This window comes from Anas platyrhynchos, chromosome 11, assembly GCF_047663525.1.
Source record: "Anas platyrhynchos isolate ZD024472 breed Pekin duck chromosome 11, IASCAAS_PekinDuck_T2T, whole genome shotgun sequence".
NCBI lineage: Eukaryota > Metazoa > Chordata > Aves > Anseriformes > Anatidae > Anas > Anas platyrhynchos.
Genome location: NC_092597.1, coordinates 7,530,214 through 7,557,142, shown reverse-complemented (window position 1 = coordinate 7,557,142; position 26,929 = coordinate 7,530,214). Strand labels below are relative to the sequence as shown.

At 38.7% G+C, this 26,929-nt stretch overlaps 1 protein-coding gene and 1 long non-coding RNA gene across 6 annotated transcripts in view; one reads left to right on the top strand and one right to left on the bottom strand.

Annotated features, from left to right (window-relative positions):
- The window catches only part of LOC106014680 (uncharacterized), a 65,928-nt gene that overhangs the window by 8,741 nt on the left and 30,258 nt on the right, over positions 1 to 26,929 (bottom strand). Inside the window, exons 3-4 of one of the 5 annotated variants that reach the window (XR_011812143.1) lie at positions 4,875 to 4,941; positions 1,737 to 1,910 (exon numbers count right to left, since the gene is read on the bottom strand). The exons of 1 other annotated variant lie outside the window; for it this stretch is intronic. This is a non-coding gene — a long non-coding RNA (uncharacterized lncRNA). Of the gene's footprint in view, positions 1 to 1,736; positions 1,911 to 4,874; positions 4,942 to 17,103; positions 17,237 to 24,157; positions 24,769 to 26,929 lie in introns of those variants that run through there. 3 more of the 5 variants (XR_011812142.1, XR_011812144.1, XR_011812141.1) reach the window with 3 other exon arrangements.
- Positions 1 to 26,929, top strand: part of ALDH1A2 (aldehyde dehydrogenase 1 family member A2) — a 55,698-nt gene that overhangs the window by 9,883 nt on the left and 18,886 nt on the right. Inside the window, exons 2-7 of the mRNA XM_005011936.6 lie at positions 13,286 to 13,390; positions 13,624 to 13,764; positions 15,243 to 15,372; positions 21,086 to 21,147; positions 23,787 to 23,915; positions 24,046 to 24,159. Of these exons, the coding sequence (XP_005011993.2) occupies positions 13,286 to 13,390; positions 13,624 to 13,764; positions 15,243 to 15,372; positions 21,086 to 21,147; positions 23,787 to 23,915; positions 24,046 to 24,159 (681 nt within the window). The remainder of the gene's footprint in view (positions 1 to 13,285; positions 13,391 to 13,623; positions 13,765 to 15,242; positions 15,373 to 21,085; positions 21,148 to 23,786; positions 23,916 to 24,045; positions 24,160 to 26,929) is intronic.

Genomic DNA, 26,929 nt, shown 5'->3' with positions numbered 1-26,929 from the left:
GCTGGTTTATTGGCACTTGTGCTTTTATTTCATAACTGTAAGATGACCTAGATGAAAATTGTGATCTAGTTAGTTGAAAAACCCTGTAAAGTCTTTTCAGCCTAACCACTAAAGCACTTCCCATGACATTGCACCTCATTCTCATTTACCACTCTGCCAGTGTTAAAAGTCCTTAAAATAGAAATTACATTTAAACTAGCTTTAATACTTCTTTACACTGTCAAAGTCATATGAGGAAGCATTTATGTAACTGACAGTTGGATGCATAGAATTATTTTTTTAAGAACAATTTTGTTATTTGAAACTTATTTGGAGTTTATTTTAAATGTTCTTTGCATCCAGGCATAATAAAAGCATTGTCCTCATTCCAGTGAGTATTTTCAAAACTTACCAGTATACCATAACATACACTTTTTACATTTACTCATGTGTCTTTTTGGTTGTAACAGAAGTAGTTTATTTTTGAGTAGTTAGAAGCTATCAAGAAATTACCATCTGCCTTTCCAAATCAGGAGGTTTATTTTATTTTCTCCAGTTTCTTTGGTTGTGACATATGGTTGCAGCAGTCTTGTACCAGAATGGCCTGCACAGACCTTGAGAAACATGCACAGGTTTTTTTCAGGACATCTGGCTAAGCTTTCACATTTTCTATCAGTGTTGATGTTTTGTTGGTTTTCTTCTCTTTGTCTTTACCACACTTTCTTTACTACAGCTACCTAACGGCCTCTAATGTCTTTTGTGATGTTTCTGGGATGCTGTTGTCCTAAGAGGTGATAATCAAGCTCTGTTTTTTCACTTGTCCTCTGAATCTGTGATATTAAATTAACACTAAATGTGCTAGCTGTGCTGCTGATGACCTCGTCTTGGTGTTCCAGCCCTTCGAGAGCAATTTTAAAGTCCATTTCTTACATTAGTAAAGACATTTTTAGCTAGCATCACACAACTGCAAACGTTAATATTCATCTCTTTCCATCAAAGCTTTTAGAAAGCATTAATTGATTCAGTCTCACTGTAAAACTGGTGACGAAGTTTCTTCACGGATGGGGGAGTTTAAAATTGTGGGAGTGTAACCATGACCATCTGAGACAGTAGGTCAGTGCCAGAGGCAGGATCTCTTGCTAAACCAGTCAGACTACTAGAACAGAAAAACCTCTTTTTCTCTGTGCACTATTCTGGGGAAATGGAAATACAGGTGAATTTCAGAGGCAGTGTTTACACGTATACAATTATTATGCTCTTTTCTCTGCACTCACCTATGTATGTACATGCAATATTGATAAAAGGATCTCTTCATGCTCTTTGCTCTCCTTCTGTGTCACTTGGAGCACTGGCTGTATCAGTTGTTGTCTCTTGTCATTCCCTTGAGTGTTATCTGGGAGGCAGAGTCATCCTTGCTAGAAAATCTGCATTATGATTTGAGGTGAAGCTTGCGGCATTGCTTCCTTCTGTACTTTCCTCTTAGGAGAAGGATTTCCATCAGTGCAATGTGGAAAAAACACTGGAAGACCAGGTTGTTGCATCGGATTAGTTTCTTCTCACAGGTTTTGTTGTAGTAAAGCACTTCAACACAGAGAAAGAAGGAAGGCCCTGCTATTTAGATGACAATCGTGAGCCACGTGCAGAAGCTGCCCAGCAATTGGTGAAGCATAGCTCTCCCTGCCATCAGCCAAGACAATGGCTTTTAATGTTTGGATTCTTCTAGCTGAAACACAAGTGTGCTCATGCTCTTGCTCAGACTCATTTCATTTCTCTCCTTGAGGGAGCATTAGGACCAATCCTTGATAACTTATTTCCTGGTTAGAAGCCTTTACTTGCTTTCCTAGAATGATTCCCTGTGACTGGGAACCTCTGTAGTCAGCTCTTCCAGCTGTTTGCCTAAATGGTCTTCAGGGAGACTAAAAGCAGTGAACCTGGAATAACAACATTTGACTTCAGCTAGGTCCCATGAGAATTTAGTTATTACTTAATGGATTGAATTGGTGACATATCTTATACCAGATAACTGCCAGAGGTTGCATGAAATTAACCTTTAACAAATTGCTAGTTATTGGTATACTCTTTACAGAAAGCTGGGTGACTTATGTTTGCAGTCATTAATACTGTTTTTCGTACCTGTACATGCCAATAGTATTTGCAATGTCTGGGTGAAAAATATCTCGGGTTTAAGTCCTGATGGTGGTTTTTAGCCATGTGTCATTGTGTTCACTACACTGAGCATAAATCCTGTCTTGTAAACAGCAGGGAGACTAATGAGATTTGCCCACATTCTGGTATCATTACAAGGGGCTCCAGCAGAGAAAAAGGGAATTTGGTTCGAAAGGAGAAGAGAAACACAAATTTTAAAGGAAATGGGGAAAAAAAATATCTCAGAACTATGTATATGAACATTGTTTTTAAGGAAGGCTTTTTATTGACAAGACTTATAACTTACTTTGCTCATTTAAGGAAATCTCTGTGTAGTTAGACTTTGTTTTTGCCTTAGTCCATGTTTTTAATGCTTCATGTTTGGCAAAAGGTGAGGGTCGTGTTTTTAATTTACATGCTCAGAGTTACTGGTCTGCTTCTATTTAAAGATAAGTAGATCTCATTTTTCATGCAGGCCTACATTTCTATATGGAATAGCTTTTCAACCATATATAAAAATGTGAAGCTCTATTAAATACTGGCATTATTTTGCTACACCCTGAAGTGGTTTATTTGCTTGGGACTGTAAGGACACATCCCATCTTAGTCTTAGCACCACAGTGTACTTTAGGGTGTAAATTTGTCAGGTATCCAAGCACAGCAGGATACTTTGACAGCTTAAGCCTGGTTCTCTCCAATCAGCCTTATGAATAATAAAAAGTAGAACGGCCTATTCCAGTTCTGTATGTGTAAAGTCAGTGTCTAATCAGCAGAAAGAACTGCAGAAGAAATAAGAACTGAACTCTGAAGCAAAGGAATCTAGTTAAAGGCTGCTTCTCTCCAGAGGAATATCCTCCAGTAAATAAATCAAGATTTCCCAAGCCTTTTTATTGAAAAGAATTTACAGCCTGAGAGATTTCATTGCAGTATTGAATAAGAGGAGAGGTGTAGTGTTCCTTTGCATCTTCTTGAAGAGCAAAAAGGTTTATAAATCAGACTTCTGGGAATTGTTATCTCACAGCTTCTTCTAACAAACACAACAATTTGTTTTAAAGGCTTTCACCAGAGATGTCATAAGTGGTAATCCCTGTGTTGTAAGTAGGTACTTAATGTGATTTAACTTAATGCTGATGATGCAAAGCTATTCTCCCCCAAAAGCCCATTAAGAACATCCAATTTTCTGGTAGACTAACACTCCTGCTCACTATCCTAGAGATAAGTGACTGTTTAACCAGGATAATAAGGAATAGTTTCAAACTGAGGCTGCAAGACTTGAGCAACATCTGGTCTTTGTGAAAGTTTGGACTTGAACACAAACTTCACAAGACAGATTTTTATTCTTTTAGGAGTAATTTGAAGTTGTATGTACAGACGTGCATCCAGGCATTTACAATCACCTCAACGAGTGCAGTAGTAAATACAGTTATTTATGATACCTATTGGTAAACATGGTTTAGACAGAAAAGGGACACTGCAAACCATTTATGTAAACCAAATACATTGATGAGTACGGAGTTTGATTTCATGTAGCCTGAAGCGCAGGTTATCCAAGACAATGCTTCTCATAGTGCTTGGTTATTTGTTTGTTTGACTTTTTGTGGATTCTGTATGTGCAGAATGACATGAAAGGAAATGTCATTGGCATCGTTTAACAAAGTGTTCTAACAGTAGTATTTGAAAATATTCAGGATGCAAAGTACAAGTGAAGGCAAAGTTACCAGGAGCTTATGGCTGCTCACTTGGGTCTAATATAGAGTTAGCACTTTGCAGGTCAGTGGCTCTGCTATTTGTCTCTGACCTAACAGATCTGGAGTTCTTCACATCAAAACCAAGTCTTGCTGAGCTGAGATCAAACGTGTTAAGGTAAGGATCTTGCCAGTGATTTATCGTGCCAGGGAGGGTGATCAGGCCATAAGGGGCCACTGCAAATGAAGTTGACATTCCAGCAATTTCTCATGTGTAAGGTAATTTTCTCAGATGGAGCTTTTAGGTTGAAAAGTATTTGTCCATTGTATTTTTCTGTGTTGCCTATAGTGTGAAATCCTAGGAGGAGTATATATTTACACAGCATAGCTGATTTCTAAGACCTTGTTCTTTGGTGATGAGCATTTAAAGGCAAACGGTTACCTACAAAAAATCTGCTACATTCTTTTAAATGGCAGAATGTCTCCCATGTACAAATAAAAAGATTGCCTTGTTTTATGTTGCACATAGTGAGTACATAACACCTGCAATGCACAAACAATGCAAAACACAGGAATACTACAGACTAATATTAACCTTGTTTATACAAACCCCTCATTCCCACAGTCTTAAATAAGTGCTTGTGGAAGGGTTTCCAGGATCAAGTTCTTAATAGTCACAACTTCATTAAAGTCCAGTGACAGCTCAATAATTGATTCTGTAAACAAATACTCCCTCCCCTTCTCTCCTGGTTTAATGGATTTGTAGAAATCTTTCATTATTTCATTTTTAAGTTGCAGTAAGTGCCACCAAATATCATATACTGCATAAAAGCACCACCATCCTTACCTATGTTGTTCAGTGATGGCTTTTCTTTGTTATCAGTAGAAAACCAGAGCATATACAATTTTTTAGGCATCTTATCTTCAGAAAAAAAAAAAAATAAATCTGATACAGCACAGAGCAAGACAGTATATGTTTTTCTTCAGCAATTAAGGAGAACCCCATAAGTGAAAGGATGAGTGAAGCTTGGGAGCTTAGTTTCTCAGGAATGCATAAAATATTACCTGAGCTACAGGAAACTGTAATTGCTTCTGTATTTTGCTACTAACAGTACAAAAAATTCTTCCTTAACTGAAAAAGAAAAAAAAAGAAATTACTTTGAAGTTACTTTGAAAAGTAAAAATAGTAAAAATTACTTTACTTACAGTCTTTATGTGCTGTAAATAAGGCTGTGTTTTGTGGTTTTGTTTGTTTTGTGTTTTTGTTTGTGTTTTTTTTTTTTCTTCCCACAAGTCTTAAGAAGACAGCCAAAATGAATAAAATGTTTGTGGTGGGTATAGTTCAACAAAAAATACAATCTGAAGTTTCTTCTCTTTAGACGAATTTTCTCAAACAACCGGATACAAAGTAGTCCCTTCAATGAGACTAAATTGAAATAATGAATGCTACATCAGTGTGGCACAGTGAGAAACTAAAATAGAAAAGGATATCATCACTGTTTGGTAGCCCGAGTTTTGTGCAGGACATACTTATGGGAAAAGAAAAAAAAGAAAAAAAGAAAAAAGAAAAGCCAAGTAAGCATGCTACTGCATGTTGTAAAGACTTATTTAATCTCCTCAACTAATTACTCAAACTTCCTAATTCAAAATCATACAAACAAAAACGTTTAGATAAGCCATGAGTCTTTTTCAAATGGGTGCCCCCTACAGCTTAGAAAACAAACATGACAGGGTTCCCCTGTCTGATGTGCTGCCATTTGCAAAAGAACAGACTCAACTCCCAGAAAGACAGAAGACTAATTAAGGCAGGAAGATAGGCAGATCAAACATTTGGTGTGAGGGACTTGGGACACAGAGGAGAAAAAAAATCATGTTACATTCCACTTTCACAGCAGACTGACAGGAGGTTTCGAGCCTTTTCTGATTCCATTTGCTGCACAGTGAACCTGCATTGCCCCAAATTTCTCTTCCCACTCACACCCGGTTCCTAGCATACCGTTCCCAAAACATACACCAACTGTGAGTGGCTGGGGGCACCTGTGTATTTGTCCTTAAGCACCTAAACAAGATGTCTGGATTAGCGGGCCAGCGCAACAATTGCAGACCTTGGGGAATGCCTCCCTCTCCTCCTGCCCCGCAGGGACAGCAAAAAGCCAGAATTTCCACAGCAAGTGCCACCATCAGGTGCTAGACCATACGAATCCTCCAGCTTTGTGTCTGAGTTCATTTACACATGCTGAAATGTCTTGAGCTTGATGCAGTCACCTATTTTAAATACTCAGCTTCTGATCCAAACTCTGCTGATGTCAAGGACTGTTTGTCAAGGACTGATTTCAGTAGGCTTGGCTCAGGCATTGTTACTTGGAAGTTATATCCAGAGAAGATGAACACCCCATCTTCTCATCCAGACATGTACCCGGGGCACAGGACTCAGGTTGCATAGACATAATTCTGCCACACTGCAACATACCTCTGCACTGACAGTGAAACCAGAGCAGCCTCGTTCGCTTTTGTGTTTCCTGTCCACTTCTGCTTTTTTGATCCTCCTGCTGTAGTATGTTTGTAAATGTTTAAAGTTCTCCAGGCATCTCAGTACACTCTGAATTTTAGACTTTCTTAAGTGAAATTTCTAGCTTCAGTTTATGAAGTAAACCTTCATTTATAGCAGACCAAGTGTATAGGCTATTGTACGGTCCTTCTGACTCCAGGGACCAAATGAGTTAAAAGATACAATCATGACAAATCCCCAAATACACAGTTTTAGAAAAGAACTCTCTTTTGAGGGCAGGTGAGGTAGAGAGAGGGAAGGAGCCACGATGAACTAGAATGTCAGCAAAGAAACAGAAACGGGCAAAGAAGAATAAAAATCAGTCTGTTCTGGTTTTGTTTGGCCTTTGCAGACCTCACAGGCTCTGGAGTGGGTGTCAAGTCTCCAGTGAAATAGCTTTGTCTCTGAGTATAAACACCCCTCCGCAGGCTGTTGCTGTTGCTTGATCCAGCTCCCACTGAAACCAGTTGGAGGTTTCCTGTTGATTAATGAGGAACGGATTGGACCTTTAATAGCTGAAAACCAGCTATAGCCATAGCAGCATTGCTTGCCAGAATTAAACGTAGTGCAAAGGTCATTGTTATTCATGTATAGTTCAGTGTTACTCCTCTCAAAATAATTATAATTCCTCTACATTTGAACAGTATCTCATTACAAGAACCAAAGCCTGGGTCACTATTGCAGGAGTGATATTGCTCTGTGGTAACTGAAATGCAAACCATGATAACCATTTGTGGTTGTGTGCTCAAGCCAGAGGAAGCCTTAATATAAGCAGGAAAGTGATGCAGTCTTTGGCACTGCCCGATGAAAGGCTCACGTGCTGACTGCCTTACAAAGCAGGGCTCAGCACTGAGAGCATTTGGGAAGGCTGGCTTCTGAGTCCAATTTGTGACCTGCATGGCAAAGAGCATCTCAGTCCTACTGTTGACCCGAACGATCCCCTTCTAAACAGATCACTGCTGCTATTCAATTGCTGACCAGTCCTCAGTCAGTCTGCTTCAGTTGGCTTTTGCTTTCTTAATGCCTGTTTATAAACCAGGTTTTGCTGATTCTGTAGCCAGCTGTTGGTTTCCAGTCAATCCCAAGAGTGCCCCACAAAATGCTCTGGCTAGAAAGTAAGAGATTTGTTGTATCAAGACAGCCATAAAAGTGGAGGAAAACAAAGCCTGAGAAAATAAACAATCTGCACCTCTGATTGGCAATCCCTTCTACTTCATTCCCTTGCAATTGTACTAATCATTAGGACTCCTGAATTGTTTCCAAAGGAGAGGAAATGAAATTGCTGTGATGGGAAAGGATATGAAATTTCCTGACCAGACTGAGGCACAGGTGCCCAGTATCTATGATGTTATGAAGTATTTACCAAGGGAAATGCTGCTGCTGGATTTTTTGCATGCCTCTAAAATGGTTGTATGTCCCCCGCCCCATCACACACACACACAAAAAAAAGCCATTATATGTATTTTTTAATGCCTCCAGCTATGAGAAGATGCTGAAGGCTGAACAGCTGTGATTCTTTTATAAAGTACTTTGGCATCTGATGCCCCCTCCCCCATCCTTGCAGATTTAATGTCAAAGGCTCTCTAAGGAGGAAGCCACATATGAAAAAAAGATCTTTGATGGAATGAAACTATAACCAGCTACTAAATCAATTGAGTTAGGAAATTCCCATTCATTCCTCCATTCATCCAGAACCATATCTCCTGTGGGAAGCCATTATTATTTGGATGTTAAAATCTTCTTCCTGTACCAAAAAAACATTTCTGGAGCTGCAACAGTACAAAAACATTGTTTATTAAATTCATGGGAAAATAATTCCACCTCTAAAGAGCTGAAGGCTAGGCCACTGTCTGTCCACTGGCTGCAGTTCTTACTTATACAGCTGGAGAGTCTGAAGAAAATGTCTGGTGACATCATCACTAAGCAATATCAAATTAAGAATGCAGATCATCATTTCATTTGCACATCATTTGAGAATATTTTCAAGGAAGGAAATGAAAAGTTACATTGTTGCCACCTGTGTTGATTGCTCTTCTGACTTAAAGTAACCCAAATTACTTCTTTTTTTTCCTATGTTGTTAGAGATGATACAAAAAAAGAGAGCAAGCAGGACTCCTCAATGAATTTAAGAATCAGCCCCCATTTCCAAATCCAGGGCTAGCCCCTGGGTGAACATAAGATGGAATTTGTAGTGCCAGAAAACCAAGCTAAGAGCTGTAAAGGTGGTATTATTTCTGTGCTGCATTTTAATTCTGTATTTATACACACAAACAAAATGATTGTTGTATTGTACTTCCTCAGTGGTAAATAGTGATGAAAACATAAAATCCTGCATATTTCCTCCCTGCTGTAAATTTTGCTACTATGGCATTGCAGATGTTTTGTACAAATCCCTTTCTCTTTGACTGTTTATCACTCCTATTTAGAAATGAATTACCTCCATAGTTTGAAATGAACACTAAGTTGCTAACCATTAGCAAGCCAACTGGGTCAGATGGCTACTTATACAAGATACTGTATTTGCTTATTTGCAAAGCTTTATTTACTTTGCTTTAAACTAAAGACATCTACTTGCGGCTTGATTTCAAAGCTGATGAGCATACAACAATGCTATTGAACTCAATGCCCAGTGCTTTTTAAATGCAGGTCTTACTCAAAGTACAATATATGATTTCCTTCCAACTACATTTCAGCAGAGTCTCAAGTAACTTGAATTTTTACATGGTAATTCTAAATGTTCTTTTTCCTTTGTACACAGGTTTGTATGTTACGGTATCTCGTAAGCTCTGAACAGTCATGTACCCTATGTGATGAGCCAGAATGCTTCCTTGGTTAGTCACATGCATCTCTTAAAGGAATCAGCAGTGGCTGTATATAAGCAACCATGGGCAGAATTTCAATCTAGCAATTACGTGGTGGCACCATTATCTTGCAAAGTTCTAAATACCAAAAAGTCTATGCAAGGCATGTGTGTATGAGGAAGAGGTTATTAGAGCCTGGGAGACAGTGCCTGTTCTTTTAGGAAAAGCCACATCCTCTCTACCTTTCATTTGGAGAGGAACAGAAATTACCAAGATACCTTTAGGATGGGTTACCTGTTGTGCTGTGAGGTACCTGCCTGCTAGGCTTGCCCATCCTGTGCACATACACACCCACACATCCACTTCCCCAGCTATTGCCCTGTCTTGCAGGGTGCCTCGGGCTGCACTGCTGGTGAAGAAACAGTGGTTACCTTCCTCTCTAGACTACTGGACACCAGCTACATCCAGATTCCTCATTTACAGGAGGCAGCGTCTGTTCTGCCTGTTGGGTTTGTTCTTAGCCAAATGCCTGTGCTGACGGGGACACCTCAATAAAGCAGAAGGGTTGCCTTTTCTCTTACTGGTTGGACATTACTGCAGTTATTGGCTCTTTTGAGAGGAGATGGCAAACTCCATGTTCCTGTGTTCCAAAAGTTTTCAAGTGTTTCCTTCTTCCCTTTCCATTTTGGCAAAGTTTTGCTGATAGCACCCAACAGGCCAGATTATTTAACTACTCACAATACCGCATAGCAAATACATGACATACTATACACTTTTTCTTTTCCCTACTGCAAACCACAAAAGGTAACACTAGGACTCAAACAAAAACAAATTACCTCAGTAACTCCTGGAAAACTCAAGTGGTTAATCAGTTACCTTTTATTTACATATATATGCTTAATGCTGAATTAAGTTGTAAAAACCAAAGGCTGATTTATAGCCCCAGTCAGCCTTAATTAACATTGATTCCAGGGGAATAGTAAATGTGAATAGCCTTCACAATTGAGGTTGAACAATGAACTCACTGGGTGTTGTCCAATTTGTAGCATGATTTACATGGAAGCAAGCCCTTCTTTTTTCTGGGGTTATCCTTTTTTCATCTGGTGTTTTGGATGGGTTATATATAATCCATAGATAGGAACATTTGCTGTCAAATATTCTCTCTGATTTAGAGTTAGCCTTTACCACGGTCACTATAAATAAGGGAGGAAAAAAAACAATTTGAGGCTTTGCAGGGATTCCTTGTTCTTGCAATGTGTCATCGCTTGTCCATTTCATGGCATTTTTACGAAGTGGCCATAATGAAAGTCAGATTAAATGTACAGGATATATATGTTTAATCAACAGCCATTGGAGCCAGTAGTGCTGGAAGAGTTATAAAAGCCCATGTGAATGCAAATTTATTGCAAAAGAATCTAAGTCTTGGTGGTAGGAATATCTGCTGAATGGTACTACCTGACACAGAACACCTAAAACTTTCAAAAGTGAATTATTTAAGTGTAAGGTTTTGCTTGTAAAGCCGCCAGCTGCTGGATTTCAAGACTTGAAACCATTCCAAAACATGGGACTAGGTACTTTATATGTGCACTAGAGTAAATACTCTGATTTTACTGCCAATTTAAATGTGCTCAGTTTACAGTAATGAGCTTGTATAGGCAATACCTTGTTTATAGAAAGTGGAACAGGAAGAAACTAACATTAACCATTAACAGTAGCAATTTCTCTTGCCTTCAACTCTAACTTTATGCCAAGTAGATCTTTCCCATGTCCTATCTGAAATATTTGCTATTGCTATTCTTTTTCTAAGCCTGTGGGATAAACGGAGTATTCAATAAAATATAGTTCCAGTCAACTTGCATTGCAACACTCTTGTGCAATTCCAAGGCACTATTTCTTATTTCTATGGTAAAATCTACTTCAAGAACCTAAACATGTCCTTTGTACAGGCAAACCTTATGATCAGGTGTTCATCTCAGCAGAATGTAGTTAACATTTTTAAATCTCTTTAAAAAAGAGCAGACCACTTCTGTATAGGAAGAGCAGTAAATTGCAGTTGCCTTCACTTAGGTTGTTTTACTCAACCTGTTTTATTCTTTCAAGACAAGAATCTATTTCAAGAGATCACACAAGAAACCTATGTGTTTATGTACATAATGTAACCTTAAACAAACATCTTTACATCTCTTTTGGCCATCTGCTCCTGAAGCTGCAAGCTCTTCTCCCTTCCCCTCCCTCAGTGTACTCCCCTACCATGTCTGTGTAGTAAACTCCACTGAACTCCACGGAAAGGATGTTGGTAAAAGTCCTTCTTCCACACAGGTCACATATCTGAGTTCCTTTGTTTTCACTTACATATGATCTAAAAAATGATGGTGATACGCTGGAGGATTTTTGGCTTATGGTGTTAGTCACTACAGATGACACCAATGATTCTTTTGTTGATTTATTTTGTCTGGTTGGCTCCAAAACTCATTTGTCTGGGTTAGCTCCATTGGTCTTATCAGGGACCAATACCTCAGTTTGAAAAGCTGTGCAATCAATGAGCACAAAGACACTGCCCATTGTCCAAGGGGCTTACAGTTCAAGGACATGAACAGGTTCAAGGTAAATACAGTGTTCAAAGTAGGCAATAGATGGGAAATGATTCAGTGGGTCCTGGGTTCAATTACCTTCGAAAACACAAACAAAAAAGTAGGGGGAAGATGGAAGATAAGTTTACTTCAGATGGACTCTGAAATGGATAGAAGGACATACAGCAAAATGGTTGAGGTTAGAGGTACAGATACGGAAATGCAATGGAAACATAACCATAAAAGTAAAAGTACGTCATCATTAGTTTCTGTGTGCAGTTGTTATATCTGCAAGGTTTTTTTGAGGCAGGCACAAGCTCCTCCTGCCCATGTCCTGAGTCCACTCTGAAGCAGAAGCTACCTGTATGCCAATGCAGTTAGTGGGGCACCAAGCCTGAGCCCTGATAAGAACACAACTACATGGCTTCCATTTGGCTTGGAGTAGGCTTAACAAGCTCATGTCTGGTAACAGAAAACTCTACAAATGCATCTCTGGCTTCTCATGCCAATATGAGTGTGTAGCCTCTTTACTTTCTTTAAAATGCATGGGCACCCCAGTGTCTTCATCGTGATCTTTTCTTTTACAGACTCATTGGTGTTGCAACTTTTTATCTTGGACTTTCTGACCATGTCTTCTTTAGTGACAAAATTCCCATTGATATCAGTGAGGTCAGGACTTCCCCTTCAGCATTTGAAGCTGTATTTCATGGCATGCAGCAAAACAACATCAATACCTGAAATCCAAGGCAGCTGTATGGTTCCTGAACTATGTGAACACTTTCATTCTTTCTCTTAGAAAGATTTCAAGGGCAGGAAGACTCTGAATACCAGGAAAACCTTTCACTTGGTCATTTTTCTAGAGTGCCTTATTTCATATTTGCTGATAAATAATTGCATCCTGTTCTTGAAAGTCATTCAGTAGAACACTTGTATGTCCGTACTCACCAGTAAAAATCTACCGTAAGTAAATTTGTCATTACCTCTGCCAAGACAGCTGTTGTCATCACCATTAAAATTCAAATTTGGTTTGCCTATGACAATTAAAATGATGTCAACACGGAGGGAATTTAACCATTTCCATTGCTCCAAACAGATAAGCACGTTAATTCTGTGCTGCAAACCATCACTGTAGCCATAATCAACTGACTGTGTATTGAAGAATGGTGATGTTTGAGATTATTCAGTCTTGACTGGTTTGTATCAATGACCAAATGTTTACTTACTGAGATGGGTATTGAATGATTACTCCAAACCCTTGTCTTCGCTCCAGCAGTTTCAAGGCTTTTTTCTCTAATACCAATATTTCTTTCTTTAGTTTATTGCTTACAGTGCTTGAATTAAATTTTAATGTCAAACAAGTTATTTAGAGTTCAACGTTGCTTCTACAATGACACTACCACAGAATACAGAAAGGCATCATGGGCTGAGCCTGAACTCTTGAAAACTCTAATTCTCACAGTCATAAAGAAGCTTTAGCTCTTTTGTATTAGGATCTGCAGCCTTTCCCAGAGTTTGTTTGTTTATGCAGGAGGACTGATGACTTTTCTCCTTTTCTAGATTTTTATCAATAATGAGTGGCAAAATTCTGAAAGTGGGAGAATATTCCCAGTATATAATCCAGCAACAGGAGAGCAGATCTGCGAGATCCAGGAAGCTGACAAGGTAATGCATCCCATGAAGTGGTATATGTGTATACATGTGTGTTGATATGTGTGTGTTTTTTAATATATATATGTATGTATCATAGCAACAGTTCCAGAATACCACTGCTGGACAGTTCTTTTGTTAACCCCAGTTCAAAAAGCCATCATGTGACTAAGAGATTGTACAAATGCAAATTTCATAAGCCTAGTAATCTTATTTACCTTCATTTGTTATTTGTTCCTTCTTGACAGGTTGATACGGACAAAGCAGTGAGAGCTGCTCGCCTCGCTTTTTCTCTAGGCTCAGTTTGGAGGAGAATGGATGCATCGGAAAGAGGCCATCTTTTGGATAAACTAGCAGACTTGGTCGAAAGAGACAGGGCAACTCTTGCTGTAAGTGGCACACAAAAATTAACGGTCAAATCACCTGTCAGTTTTACATTCTGAGAGCAAATTAACTCATAAATGTGTTAGCGTGAATAATATTTGAATACTACAGTTAGCTTGATGACTGACTGGCTACTCAAGACCTAACCTGATCCAAAGCTCATAAAAAACAACAACCTTTCAATTAATTACGAGCTTTAAATTGGACACAAGAGAAATGAATGGTTATGTGTCAATGTGCACGCACATATATGCCTGACATGGACACTTGTGACTTTTATAAAAAATAAATAAAAATCGGAAGACTGAGTGATTTGTGCAGATATTAATGAAAAATCAGGTGTAATGTTTCCTGATAACTGAACTGGTAACATGAATTCTGGGTATTGCGCTATTTAGCTCACATGTGAAGCCATCTAAACGGTGGCATTGTTAATGTTGTTTTCCGCATGTCAAGTGCTTTGAACTAAGCTGCTGAACATCTTAATTCCAGCTTTGTCAACACTTAAATCATCTTACCACCAGTGTATACTGTAAAATCGCCACAGGGAGAAGGAAGTGCACAGCAAATCAAGTTTACTCTGCTTGTCATTTGATTTGTATTTCCACAGCCAAGCTCTTTACTGAACTGCACCACAGGCAATGCCATTAATTGCTCGTGGGGATGTTAAGTCAGCACAGAATTAGGCTTCTATTCTTCTCTATTGAAATTCACTTGATGGTTGGTGTGTTACACATGGGCGTACTTCACCCATTCTTAATGATTTCTTTTAGGCAGCTATTGAGAGTCAGTTAAGCTACTCCACATCTTAGGACATTTTATTGCATTCTTTTTGCTAAATGATCTTACGGAACCCTGAGGATAGCTTATAAGATACTTTTAAAAATAGGAATATTAACTTAAAAATAAGGACATCAGGCTGTTAATTTATGAGCTTCCCTAGAGGAGAGTTTGTTTATTTGATGGCAATAAATAAACTGGCTGTACATTATAGATATCTCAGGCCTCAGCAGGAGTCTTGGCAGCCATATAGAGATTTTTTTATATTCACATCAATTATATGGAGGGATATGTCCATTCTTCTCTTTATGGATTCAAATCATTTATACGGGGTTACAAGGAGCCCCTTTTCAGCTGTTATCATTAACATAACAGAACCTAGTTTGACAGGCATTTTTATCTTGGCTCCTGATTAAAACAATTTAGTGTTTATATATCTGGACCAAACACAGTGGCTATTAGGTCGAAAATGCAAACATGCATATCTATGTGGATGTGGATACATGCACACAAGTACACAGGACAGACAGACACAGACACACATGGACGCACATGCTTAAAAATCATAGTCATTCTAGAGTAACTGGTTGGTCTTCATTAAAATCTTTCTGTCATGATTGAAGAGCTGTTGGACAGTGAATACGGAAGTACAATAGACTAAAAATGCTACTGTATTTATATATTGACTTTTCTTGTTCTCTAGACTATGGAATCACTGAACAGTGGCAAACCTTTCTTGCAAGCTTTCTATGTAGACCTTCAAGGAGTCATAAAAACCCTGAGGTATTATGCTGGTTGGGCAGACAAAATCCATGGAATGACCATTCCTGTAGGTAAGGGAGATTACAGCATCGGTGTGCACCTAAACCTTCTGATGGCCAAATGCCTTAATAGATTACTTCATTAAAGACAGAAGAGAAGCTTCTTTTACTGGCTAAGATGAAATCAGATTGTTTTTTTCCAGTGTGTAGTATGCTGCTGAAGCAGATATCTGAAAGTTAACAAGGGCTGGGCCTGCTATTGTTCTGTCCTACATGCACATTGCAAAAAGTGTTTTGTTTCTTTTGCATATGCCCATCTGAGAAGGAGATGGCTCAAAATCTGCAATGAAATACTGTAATACTTATAGGAATAGATGAGAACACAAAAAAATATAGTGTTAACAGCCTGATTAAGAACCAGAGTGCTTACCTATGTATCTTGTTTATATATGTCTTCCTATTGCCTATGCAAATCATTTTACTTGAGACTAACACTGGATCCAAACTAATGTATACTTTGAGAGAGTTTGCAGTGTTACTGTAAAGAATTGTACATGTGTATCAGATATATTTTGTTACATATGCTTCCTCAAATCATGTGGTGGGATGAGTTTTATACTTTATGTATGAGAGTAATCTTTATGACTGCTAAGAAACTAGTTATTCTGCTCTGATTTTTTTGGTACAACGATAACAGAAGAAATCCTCAATGTTATTTTTATTCAACAAGTCTCTTCCTCCTCCTGCTCCTCCCTCCCAGCTGTTTAACAAATACAGGCTGAATTTTCTGTTGCAAAGAAATTCATTTACAGTCTGGACTAGATATATACCAACTGCTATAATTATGCAAAATGGCACATGATAGCAAAGAATGATTTCATGCAGGTGCAGTCATTGAGATAAATGACTTATCTTTTACCTACATAAAGTGAATCTTTGGGAAAACGGTAAGGAAAACCAACATTTATGCTATGGATTTTCAGCTTCATGGTGCACACCGTTAATTGCACATGCATGTTAATTACACATTACTGAAGGAGAGCAAAAAAACCACTCACAAGTAAATGAATTTGTCATTGTACAGTACCAATTTCCTTAAAACTACATAATGTAACCTGATAGCTGCAGTACAGTATTTTGTCTCTGTACAACAAATCACAAGATTACCAGAGCAGGGCAAACAGATCATAACTATCACAGTGTTAATCATCATGGTGTTCAGCTTATTAAAATGTCAGTGTGTACTGACTGATGTTTATCATCACTAGAATATATTCACCCAAGAAATGACAAAATTAGTATTTCTGGTGTAGCCTCTCCTGTAAGGACTCGTGAAGATTTCCATAGCTATTTAGGCTGAGATTCATAAATCCTGGTTTTGCTGCTTGCGTTTTCATATTTAAACACGCAGAAGTGCAGAGTGCACCATAAATTCATATATTCAGCAAATTTCCTGTTCCCTAATCCCTTTCTCTCTGGTCCATGAATACCTCCTTCTCGCTTGTTAGCCCTGCAGGAACACAGAATTTAGGTCGGTCACCAAAAGGCACTGCCAGCTTAAGGAGAATAAATATTGTCCTCAAATGGTGAAACAGATGAAAACCCTGAATTTCTCAGTGTTGATGGGCTATGCAGGGGGAGAGGAAGCCACATTTTCAGCAGGCCTTCCTAAATGCAAACTTCAGTGCTAACACAGGTACCAGTGGCGTGCAATCATAAGTTATGATTTTTGATATTCACAGATTTTCAGGTTATCAGTTCTGAAGGCCAGTGTTAAACAATCTGCTCTTTACTTTCACTTACCATCAGCTTGTCAGAGGAAACCAAACAAGACAATAACAACAAAATAAAGCCCAGTTAGATTTTCTTTCTGTTTAATATGTTGATAAATCTGAAACCTCCTAATCTTTTATGTTCCTGTTTAAGGCTTCTTTTCCTATAAAATAAAAATAGGCAAGTGATAGACAAGTAGAAAACAGAGGAACAGTGGTTTTTACAGTCACATTCCTTTTGCTCCAAAAATTGCTAAAACCTTCAGACTGCCCTTTGCTTGCTCCCATTCATAAAGGCTTGATAATTTAAATTAAAACATAAATGAGGTTAGACTAGAAACTGTTAAACTAATCAACTGAATGCAAGTGTAAAGGTATCTTCACATACAATATATATGGTATAATATAACTTAAGGAACCAACTCTGCTCTCACACACTAGTTTGCTGTGTGCTGCTGTATGAGGCATGTGGCTATACTATGATTGTTAGGCAAATAAAATATCTATTACAGAGAAATCTGATGGAAATCTCAGCAAACACATCTGTAGAATGTATTGCTGTCCCAAAGTAAGATCCCTGGATAAATGAGGCTTTCTGTTTAGAAATTACAAATCTCTGGACCAGGTGCTAAGCAGCTGCAAATTGATCAGGCTTTATTATTATCAATGAGGGCTAAAGAATGCCAATTTACGTCAGCTGAGAATGTTTAAAACAAACAAACAAACAAACAACAACAACAACAACAAACTACAAACCTTTTAGAATAAATTTTTAGATTGGATGTGGGATCAGACTGTCAAAACCTTCTCAGGCAATGTCCTTCTGGCTGCCAGCTAGCTAGCAGAAGGCTAAGAGTAACAAGAACCAGCAATAGCACCTTAGACTGTGTCATTAGCATGAGTTGTATACACAAATAAGAAGATTTTTAGAAGTTCACTCTTCACTCATTTCATTGTGCTCCTTCATTTCATCCCTGTGCTCGCTCATTTCATTTGTGAGCACAGGGAGCTTTCCATGCTGACTGTTCAGAAAAAAATGATTCACTTCCCCAAACTTGAGTTATTTTGCCCTGTTATCAGCTTACTTTACCTTATGGACAAGGCAGCTCTTAGATAAATCTTTCACTTGTCCAGAGACATCTGAAGCTCCTGAATAACTTGAAGCTATGTTCACAAACGTAGTGTTAGAAAGCAATCTAAAAAAATCCTGTCTTAATAGTATCTGTGGATGATGAACTTTGGAAGTAGGTTTCAAAAAGAGCAACTGTCTACAGTCTAGTGGAAGAAAGCAGGACAAGCAACTCTGCATGGAATTAATTGCTCTAAGGAAAGAAAGTTCTGCCCACATTTGGTAGAATTAACCACGATTTGTCTGACTTGGCAACCAGGTTCAACTTATCTGTAACTTTATGCTATGAAGCACACAGACATGTGGCAATGATTATGGAGTGACAATCTGAAGTCAATACGGTGCTAACCTAACTGTGTTACTGTTATGTTGTCACCATCCTTCTGGCTGAGAATCCACCTCTCACAGTAATACCAATTACAAGCTGGTATTTTTAGCAGACTCTTTTATATGCCTTTTGAGCACTTAGACAATTTTGCCTGTATATGATTTTGACTTCTACTTTACTTCTGTCTGGTCTGATGAATCTTCTCATGGTATGTGAACCCTATCTGTGAAATATGAAAATCAAACTGATCATCTCTACTTGTGAAACAACTATGCTCATCTCCACAAGGAAGCTGTTAGGAATCGTGAGATTGAAATAGTACAATGACATTTTGTCAATGCAGAGCAAACTGACGGACTGTTTTCTTGCCTGATGTGAAATTCCTTTCTGTTTCCTCTGTCGTGTCCCTTGTCTTGGTTATACAGTATTGGTACCTGTCTCATAACTGTTCTCTTTCTAGCCTCCAGCTGATGTATTGTTAGCTACTTTAGCTCAGATTTCTACTGAGAAAATTCTGTGACGTAGAGGTACAGAAATGAGCATACCTGAAAAGTTATTTCTAATCAAACTCAATTTCAAGTCTGTACTTAAATGCAAGAAACTTTATAGATTAACCCATTTACTGTCACCAGAAATACATTGTAGCAGGTTCCCAAAATGTACTCTCCACTGTGAAGTTAGGTTTTCACCCAATACTGAACAAGGCTGTCTGTAACTCCAGACCGGGGTAGAGGCCACAAAGCTGCCTGGGTGCTCTCATGCCATGTGAAGGAAAGCACATGCACCTACCTGCACTGTGACAAGGGGAGCAAAAGCATAGTAACTGCTCCTCCTCCTATTCCCGTTCTCCCTCTGACCGTTTCCTGTCCTGGTAAATCCTCTTCTGTGATTGATCCCAGGTAACGTTCTCATTGTTCTCAAATGCTTTCTTAGTTGAAATGCTTTTTTTTAAAGTAAAGAGAGTCAAATTTATCAGGATGACCAAGCACTGTCAGCCTAGGCACACATTTGGGTTACACCTTTACTGTAACCCTTCCTTCAGCTGTAGCCTCAATGAAAAACATTTGACCTAAATTCAGAGGTAGTGTGAGTCTGGGCTAGTTTATACAGCTACAAGAATTGGTTTAGGTACAAAAGTGATTAAACTACTTTGCACAGAGGCAGGTCAAGCACATTAACAAAGCTGATGGTTAGTCAATGCCTTCACCAGTCCCAGCACGCACATCATTTTCCTGCTCTTTATCAATTGAGAAGAAAGCTACATCACTACAGTATATATAATTGCAGCACGTACTCCTGGACCACAGGCAAGGGCTGAGGCAGCAGCCACCAGGCAGCTTTGTGAAGGAGTATGAACTCCATCAGCCCCTGTACCAGCTGTGCAAAATGAGCCAGCAGAGACCTGCTGCTTTAAGCAGGCCAGGCCATGTGAAAGGTTTCCACAGACCACAGGTCTGACCCCAAATCACAGATCTGTTTATTTCATGACCTGACTCAGGCTGCCCTGAGCTCAACAGTGTTTTCTTCAGTTACAGACTGCAGATCTAGCATAACAGCATGCGCTTTAATTAATGATACGTCTCACCTCTGGATATTGGTTTTTGCCATTTTTGTTTATCCCGACCTTAAAAATAATTACCTGGTCAGAAAGCTAAGTATTTTCCTCAAACCTCACACCATCCACACCTGTTCGTGGGTGTCCATTCTGCTTTTCCTGCATGTTTGTTGTTAGGATCTTTATTAGTCCATAATCTTACTTCTGTCAGAAGCCTGTGAGAAAAGCTCAGAATTTCCAAGTTTCCAGTGGCTTTATCCCTTCATTTGTTTATCTACCTCTATCTGTCCAAAAGGTTGGTCAAAACTTTTCTTATTCTCTCATCATGTTTTCCAGCTGCATTCAGCTTTTCCCTGTCAACTTAAATTGACTGCCTGTTTAGCTTGGGGCCACCTCTGATCCAGGCCTTGTTCTCCAAGGCATGGCTATGTGATGACCCCGTGTTCTCCACAGTGTTGAGTTCTGCAGTGAATTGTGCTCAGTTACACATCGGTCACAGGCTTACCACCTTCATTCCACATCTACGGACTCTGGTGTACCATTCCATTACTTTCAACTCCCCTTGTCTTCCGTGGAAGATGAAGGAGATGTATGTCACTATTTTCCCATATCTGCTTGTATTATTTGCCTTTATATTACTTTATTCTAGTCAGTCCTTTCAGGAAATTGACTTTGCAACTCCTTTTTCTCTCATCCCAAAATCAGTAGAGGCCAGTAAGTGGTTTCCTTGCTGCTGCCCTTTTTTGTGCTGTACAGCTTGTCCTCCTTCCCCAGGAACAAAGCAGGCTACTTTCTGATGGGTTGCCTGCTCCCTTTGTTCTGCAGAAAGAACAATTAGGTTGCTCCTGAACCTAGGTTTCCCATGCTAGCTCATGAAAAAACATTTCCATGAGTTCTTTATTTCTTTTACTGCCATCAAAGGCTGATCCTTAGAGCTTTTTTTTTTGTTTGTTCTGCCAAGTCAAACTGCACTTGAGAGTAACCATGCTCATCTGTTTCAGATGGAGATTATTTTACGTTTACAAGACATGAACCCATCGGAGTGTGTGGACAGATCATCCCTGTGAGTATCTCTACCAGCGCCTTCTATTTATTTTCATTTAAACCAGCTCTCTTTAAAGACACATAAAACATGGTCCTCAGCTATGTGTGTTTTCCATTACGAAAAAAGCTGAGCTCATATTGTTGACATATCTTTAACAGCCTCCCTGCAAATGCTTATTTGAACATGCTAATAGGGTTTAGGCTCTGTTATTAGGAGTTAAGTTCTCAAGTCATAGAATTCTCATGATTAAAACAAGCAAAGCAAAACACAGTGTTAATATGCTGGCTGTGGTTATGGATGTTCACACAACTTATGGAAAATTGATGCTTTGCTGTGGCAGTCTTTTTATTTATTTAGTTTTTACTGTGATTTAACAGGCTCCTCAGTTCCTGGGAGAATGTGATGCATTTTAATTCTATTCTTTCCTGCTATTTCTTTTACAAGGCTGGAAGAGAAGAAGAAACTCCAGGAGACATATCATTACAATTAACATTGCGTAGCTAGTAAGAGACATTAAATGTTTATTTTATTTGTTATGAGAGAGGAACACAGTGTTTCATCAAATATAATACTGCCCCTACACTCCAATATACATCCTTAACACACTGTTGCTGAACATGACATGGGAATTACACTGAAAAGCTAACTTTTTCAGAAGAACTAGTTAACTGGCTTTGGCAGAAATTTCAATGGGAGGCTCATATATAGCTATTAAAATATTGTGTGGAAGCTTTTTTCCTTGACAAAGCATTGGGGAACTAATCAAGACATTCCTTGAAAATTTTGTTCATGTTATTTTGTTCATGTTAACCACAAACCCACTTAACAGCAACATGTAACATTTCCATTAAATGAGGAGCCAGAAAAGATTACTTCAACAATGCTAAGCCCATTTTCCTTATTTATATTTGTTGTTATTTTATGCCTTTGTTAAGGCATAAAACGCTGGGGCTACAGCCATCCTGCAGACATCTATGCATTATCCAATTCCATTCACAAGTCATCTTTATGATTTCACACCTTTGTGGCCGTTGTTCAGCTCAGTACATGGATGCAAAATAGTAACCTCAACAGCTAACCCCGAAGTTGCTAGACATTTCTTTGGATTGTCTCATTGAGCTTAACTGACAAATCTTGTGAAGAAACCTTGGCCAAGGGCTGAAGCAGGATTTATTTAGTTTAGATCTGTAAAACTCTTTGTCTGGTGTATCCAGCCATCTACCACACTTGTTCATTCCGCCCCCCCCAGTTTCTACTTTGAAACTTCTACATGGCTGTCATACACATCTACTCTAACACTACTGCTAATCTGTTACATATTTCCTCCACAGCTACCAGTCACAGAGTAAAGCCCCAGGGCCGCTGCATGCACTCAGCCATTACACTACCAAATATATTATTACAAAAATAAAATTAAACAGCAAGCCTAGCACTAAACTCCTCGTCTTCGTTCACATCCTAGCTTCCATCAAAACATACTCTCTTTGGCAGCTTTGTAGCATAAACAGGGCTACGTACTTCCCTATAAAACTCGTCAAAGCTCTCCTTGCAATACCATTACAAGTGCAGGCTGTCAGCACGCTGTTGGCCCAATAGCTCCCCTCCTAGGTTTATATACTAGAGATGGAATTAAAACATCACTTTGTCTCCGGAGTTTATAAACAACTGAGGGAGTAAAAAATTGGGTGTTCGGTGAAGAAAAGACAGTTGTGTATTTTTTCAAGCTAGCCAGGGGCTAGAGAGATGTCTATGAGAGTGGCAGCTGATATGCATCAGGCAGTAACATGTTCTGGCCAGTGGCTGACTGATAGTTTCTATTTTCTTTCCAAAGGAGATTATTATATGCTTTTATGAGAGTGCCTTTATTTTATTATGCTAGTATTTTCACCAAAATCACTGGAACTATCCACTTAACCTGTTGTTAGGATCAGACCTGGATGCAGAAAGCCAAAGACTTGTTACACTTATCTTTACCCACAACTTGTTTATACACCAAATTAATACAACCCACTACATTTTCTGCTGCAGTTACATGAAGTTGAAATTAATGGTGGTGCAGAATTTTTATTTAAGCAATTTTTGTCAACTTTGCACGGTCCTTTTCATACCTTTCATATAAACTGCAGGGTAAGAAATTTTTGAGAAAAGATACCAATGAAATGCTTTTACCTAATATTGACATTTATAGAAGAGTTTTACTGTAATTTCATCATTTAGTGATTATATAATTTGAGTATAAATCTTCTGTCTTAAGATGTACTCTAAGAATGGAAATGTACATCTAAAAATGTTTCAGCATGAACCGTTCATTCTGAATGTATCAGTAGTAAGAACCATTTGTCGTGAGAGTTAAAAGTGACAACTGCAAAACAGTAAATGAAAAAAAGCTGTGAGTAAAAAAATTAACAGATAGCAGAAGATTCTTTTATAAAGACTGCGGGTCAGGTCTTTATTTCTTTGAACTGAAGAGAACGAACTAAAAGGTCACTGTTCTCACTTTCTTAACGGCAGCAATTAAAAAAAATCCTTGCTTTGTGCTGGGCAAGATTTATGTTGAGGATAGGCCTGAGAAGTAAGTGAGGTAGCAGCTTGACATCTTGAAATCAAAACACCACTGCAATATTTTTCCATCTATCAACTTTTATTTTTTCCTACAGTGGAACTTCCCCCTGCTGATGTTTGCATGGAAGATTGCTCCAGCTCTGTGCTGTGGCAATACAGTAGTTATTAAACCTGCGGAACAAACACCACTCAGCGCTCTCTATATGGGAGCCCTCATCAAGGAGGTAAGAATAATTGACAGGAATAATGTCCATCTCTCCTTATGGAGAAGGAACTACCAGCACACGGCTGGTTTAACATGCTCTGTCAGTTTTCATAAATCATGCTTCCCTGCATTCATTCCTATTTTGACAGGCTGGCTTTCCACCAGGAGTTGTCAATATTTTGCCAGGATTTGGTCCAATTGTTGGTGCAGCTATAGCATCTCATGTTGGCATTGATAAAATTGCATTTACTGGATCTACTGAGGTAAGTGTTCCCAGATAAATACTTAGGGAGATAGAATTAAGTCCTTGCATTACATTTTTTACTGACACTGAATAAAAGAGATGCATTTATGTACCACCGGTCTGTCCCTCCCAGCTAAGCTTATATACTGTAGCACTATCACAGCATAAGTGGCTCTTTTCCTCCAGCTCCTGCTGTGCCCAGCACCTCAGTACAGCAGATATGGCTAGAAAAATATTGCTGGGATTTCCTGTGGGCTTAAGAGGATGTGAATCACACGCAAGTAAGCAGAACATCCAGTTTATATCACAGCATACATAAATTCTGCTTTAGCATTCATAATTTGTGTATCTTGGCATACATGGGGAAAAGGGGAGAGGAAGGGGGCAAACTGGGGCAAATACACTTCAGCTTTGATGCTGCATTCAAGTATACTGAGGAGGAGGAGGAGGTCTAGAAAGGAAAGATTGCAGGAAGGAAATTGTCCAAGGTGTCTGTTCCCAGAATGATGGAAAGACGCTGGCCAGAAGATGACGGAGACAACGGTCTCCTGGATGCCAGAATATCTTGCAGTGATTCAATGATGCAGACGTTACAGAGGAAGTTAGGACTGAAGAGTAAGGCTGTCATCTGCAGAAAGAGAAACGAATCCCTCAAGTCAGATTGTGCAAAGCCAGCTGTTATCAGGGTTGGGTGGGAGGGGGGAGGATGATAGAGGTACTCCAGACTGAAGTCACAGGAGAAGGGGCCTTATCTCATCCTCTGAAAGCAGACAGAAAGGAATCTCCATGGGAGTTTCAGGGCTGGTTATATTTAGAGGGTGCTAAAAACAGGCCCTTTTCAATTCAAAATCTGTCAAGCTATTGTATGGAGGGAGCTCAACCCCAGGGATCCAGTCTGTCTTTGATATGCTTGACTCCCACTCGTGGCAGTTGCAGGCTGTGTGCATCCCAGGGATGCTGCACTTCACACTGAGTCAAGTTTGTTGAGTCAATAAATAGACTGACCAGACAGCCCTACTAGATCTGTGTGTGTACAGCCATGATGTGCCCAGGGATTGCAGACACTGGATTAACTCTTTCAAATAAATCTAATATTGGTGGAATTATCCTGTAATTGTTTGAAGTTACCACATGAGCCTAAATTATCAGTAAAATGTAGTTGTATGTCTAATTTGCATACACAATTGTCTTCTAATTACTATATGCACATGAATTTTTATGTCAATTACAGATTGTAACATACACTGGTTATGTACTAAGTCAATGGCACCATCAGATTTCAGATGATTCTGAGGAATTACTGTAGTCTTTACATCTCCTGTAACTAATTTATATTAGCATCCTAGAGTACTGAAAACCTTAATATGAGCTGATTACCCCCCATAAATTAAGTTGAAACAATTGTTTTCATAAAGATATGTGGTCTCTGTTTAAGATAAATATTCTATTATACAGGATGTTGCACTGTTTGGAGGAGGAAAAATACAGATGGGTTAGGTTTCAAAGTTGTCTTTTGTAGCCAAAATAAATTTTTATTGTAGCTCCAGACAGCTTTAGTTTTAATAGGCGTTTAAACTCAAAAGCTGTGGGTTTTATACTAACTCAGTGCCTACCTTTAAAAGCCTTACTAATAGGAAGTGAAAAGCATTACAGAGATGAAAAAGACATTCTCTAAGAACCTAAAGCAAGAACAGATGGAACGTTTTAATGCAGGGTTAGTGTAAACTATTCCATATTGTTTCTGATTTCCTGTAACACTGATTTTTTGTAAGAGCAAGTCAACATTGTAACATTTTAAACACAATGCTGTGATATGAGCTGAACAATAGAGTGTGTGACTTTTCCAAAACAGTTTTCCATTTCTAATGAAATATTAATGGAAATATTTTGTCTCTCTAGTCCTAAGGCATGTCAATTGTACATTTCAGTGATGTGGACTTCTGATAGCCATCAGATATGTAAATGGCAAGATAGCAACTTCCATTCCTGCCTTTCATCCAGGTGCTAGTTAAGGCAGTTAATACTTTCAACGTGAGCAAGTTAATAGTAAAACCAATCAATACAATAGCAAACGTCTTCAAGTTTAGATACCTGAGGCATGTTTTCTTCTCAAATTTCTACCATGGAGTTCTTTGATAGAAAAATATAAATGGTTTACCTTTCAAATGTATACTTCTGCCTATTGAAAACTTTCTATTTGCCTGTAAAAATCTCACATACACACACACAGAAAAGGCTATTGCTACCTACTTCCTGCAAAGTTTGTTTGTTTGTTGTTTTTTTTTTTTTTTTTAAAGAAAGCAGCAGAAATCAGGTTGCTCTTTCTACAAATAATTTTAATGCTAACATTTTCTAAAATTTATAGACTCCATTCCACAGACAAAAAAAAAAAAAAAACAAGAGCAAGAAGGCCAAGTTCATGACCTTATCTCAATAAAGTCTGACATAGCCACACCAAAGATCCATCCAGCCTAGTACCTTATCTTGCAACATGACCAGTAACAGATTGCTTACGGAAGAACAGAGCATGTGTGATCCTTTCCCTGCTGTAGCCTCACAACCTTTGGGAGTTGACAATTTAAATACTTCCTGAGCCTAAAGATGTGAGTGGACGATTGTATTGTGTTTAATATAGTGACCGATGGCCATGTCATCCTTGCAATCTCCTCAAGATTTGCCTTCACATTATTGTAGCAAGGAATGGAAAGTTTTGCAGTTTTGGAACAGTGTGCGCTTAGTTTGTGTTTCCAACATTGATGAGAACTGTTTGCTTCTAAGGAGTTCAGTAA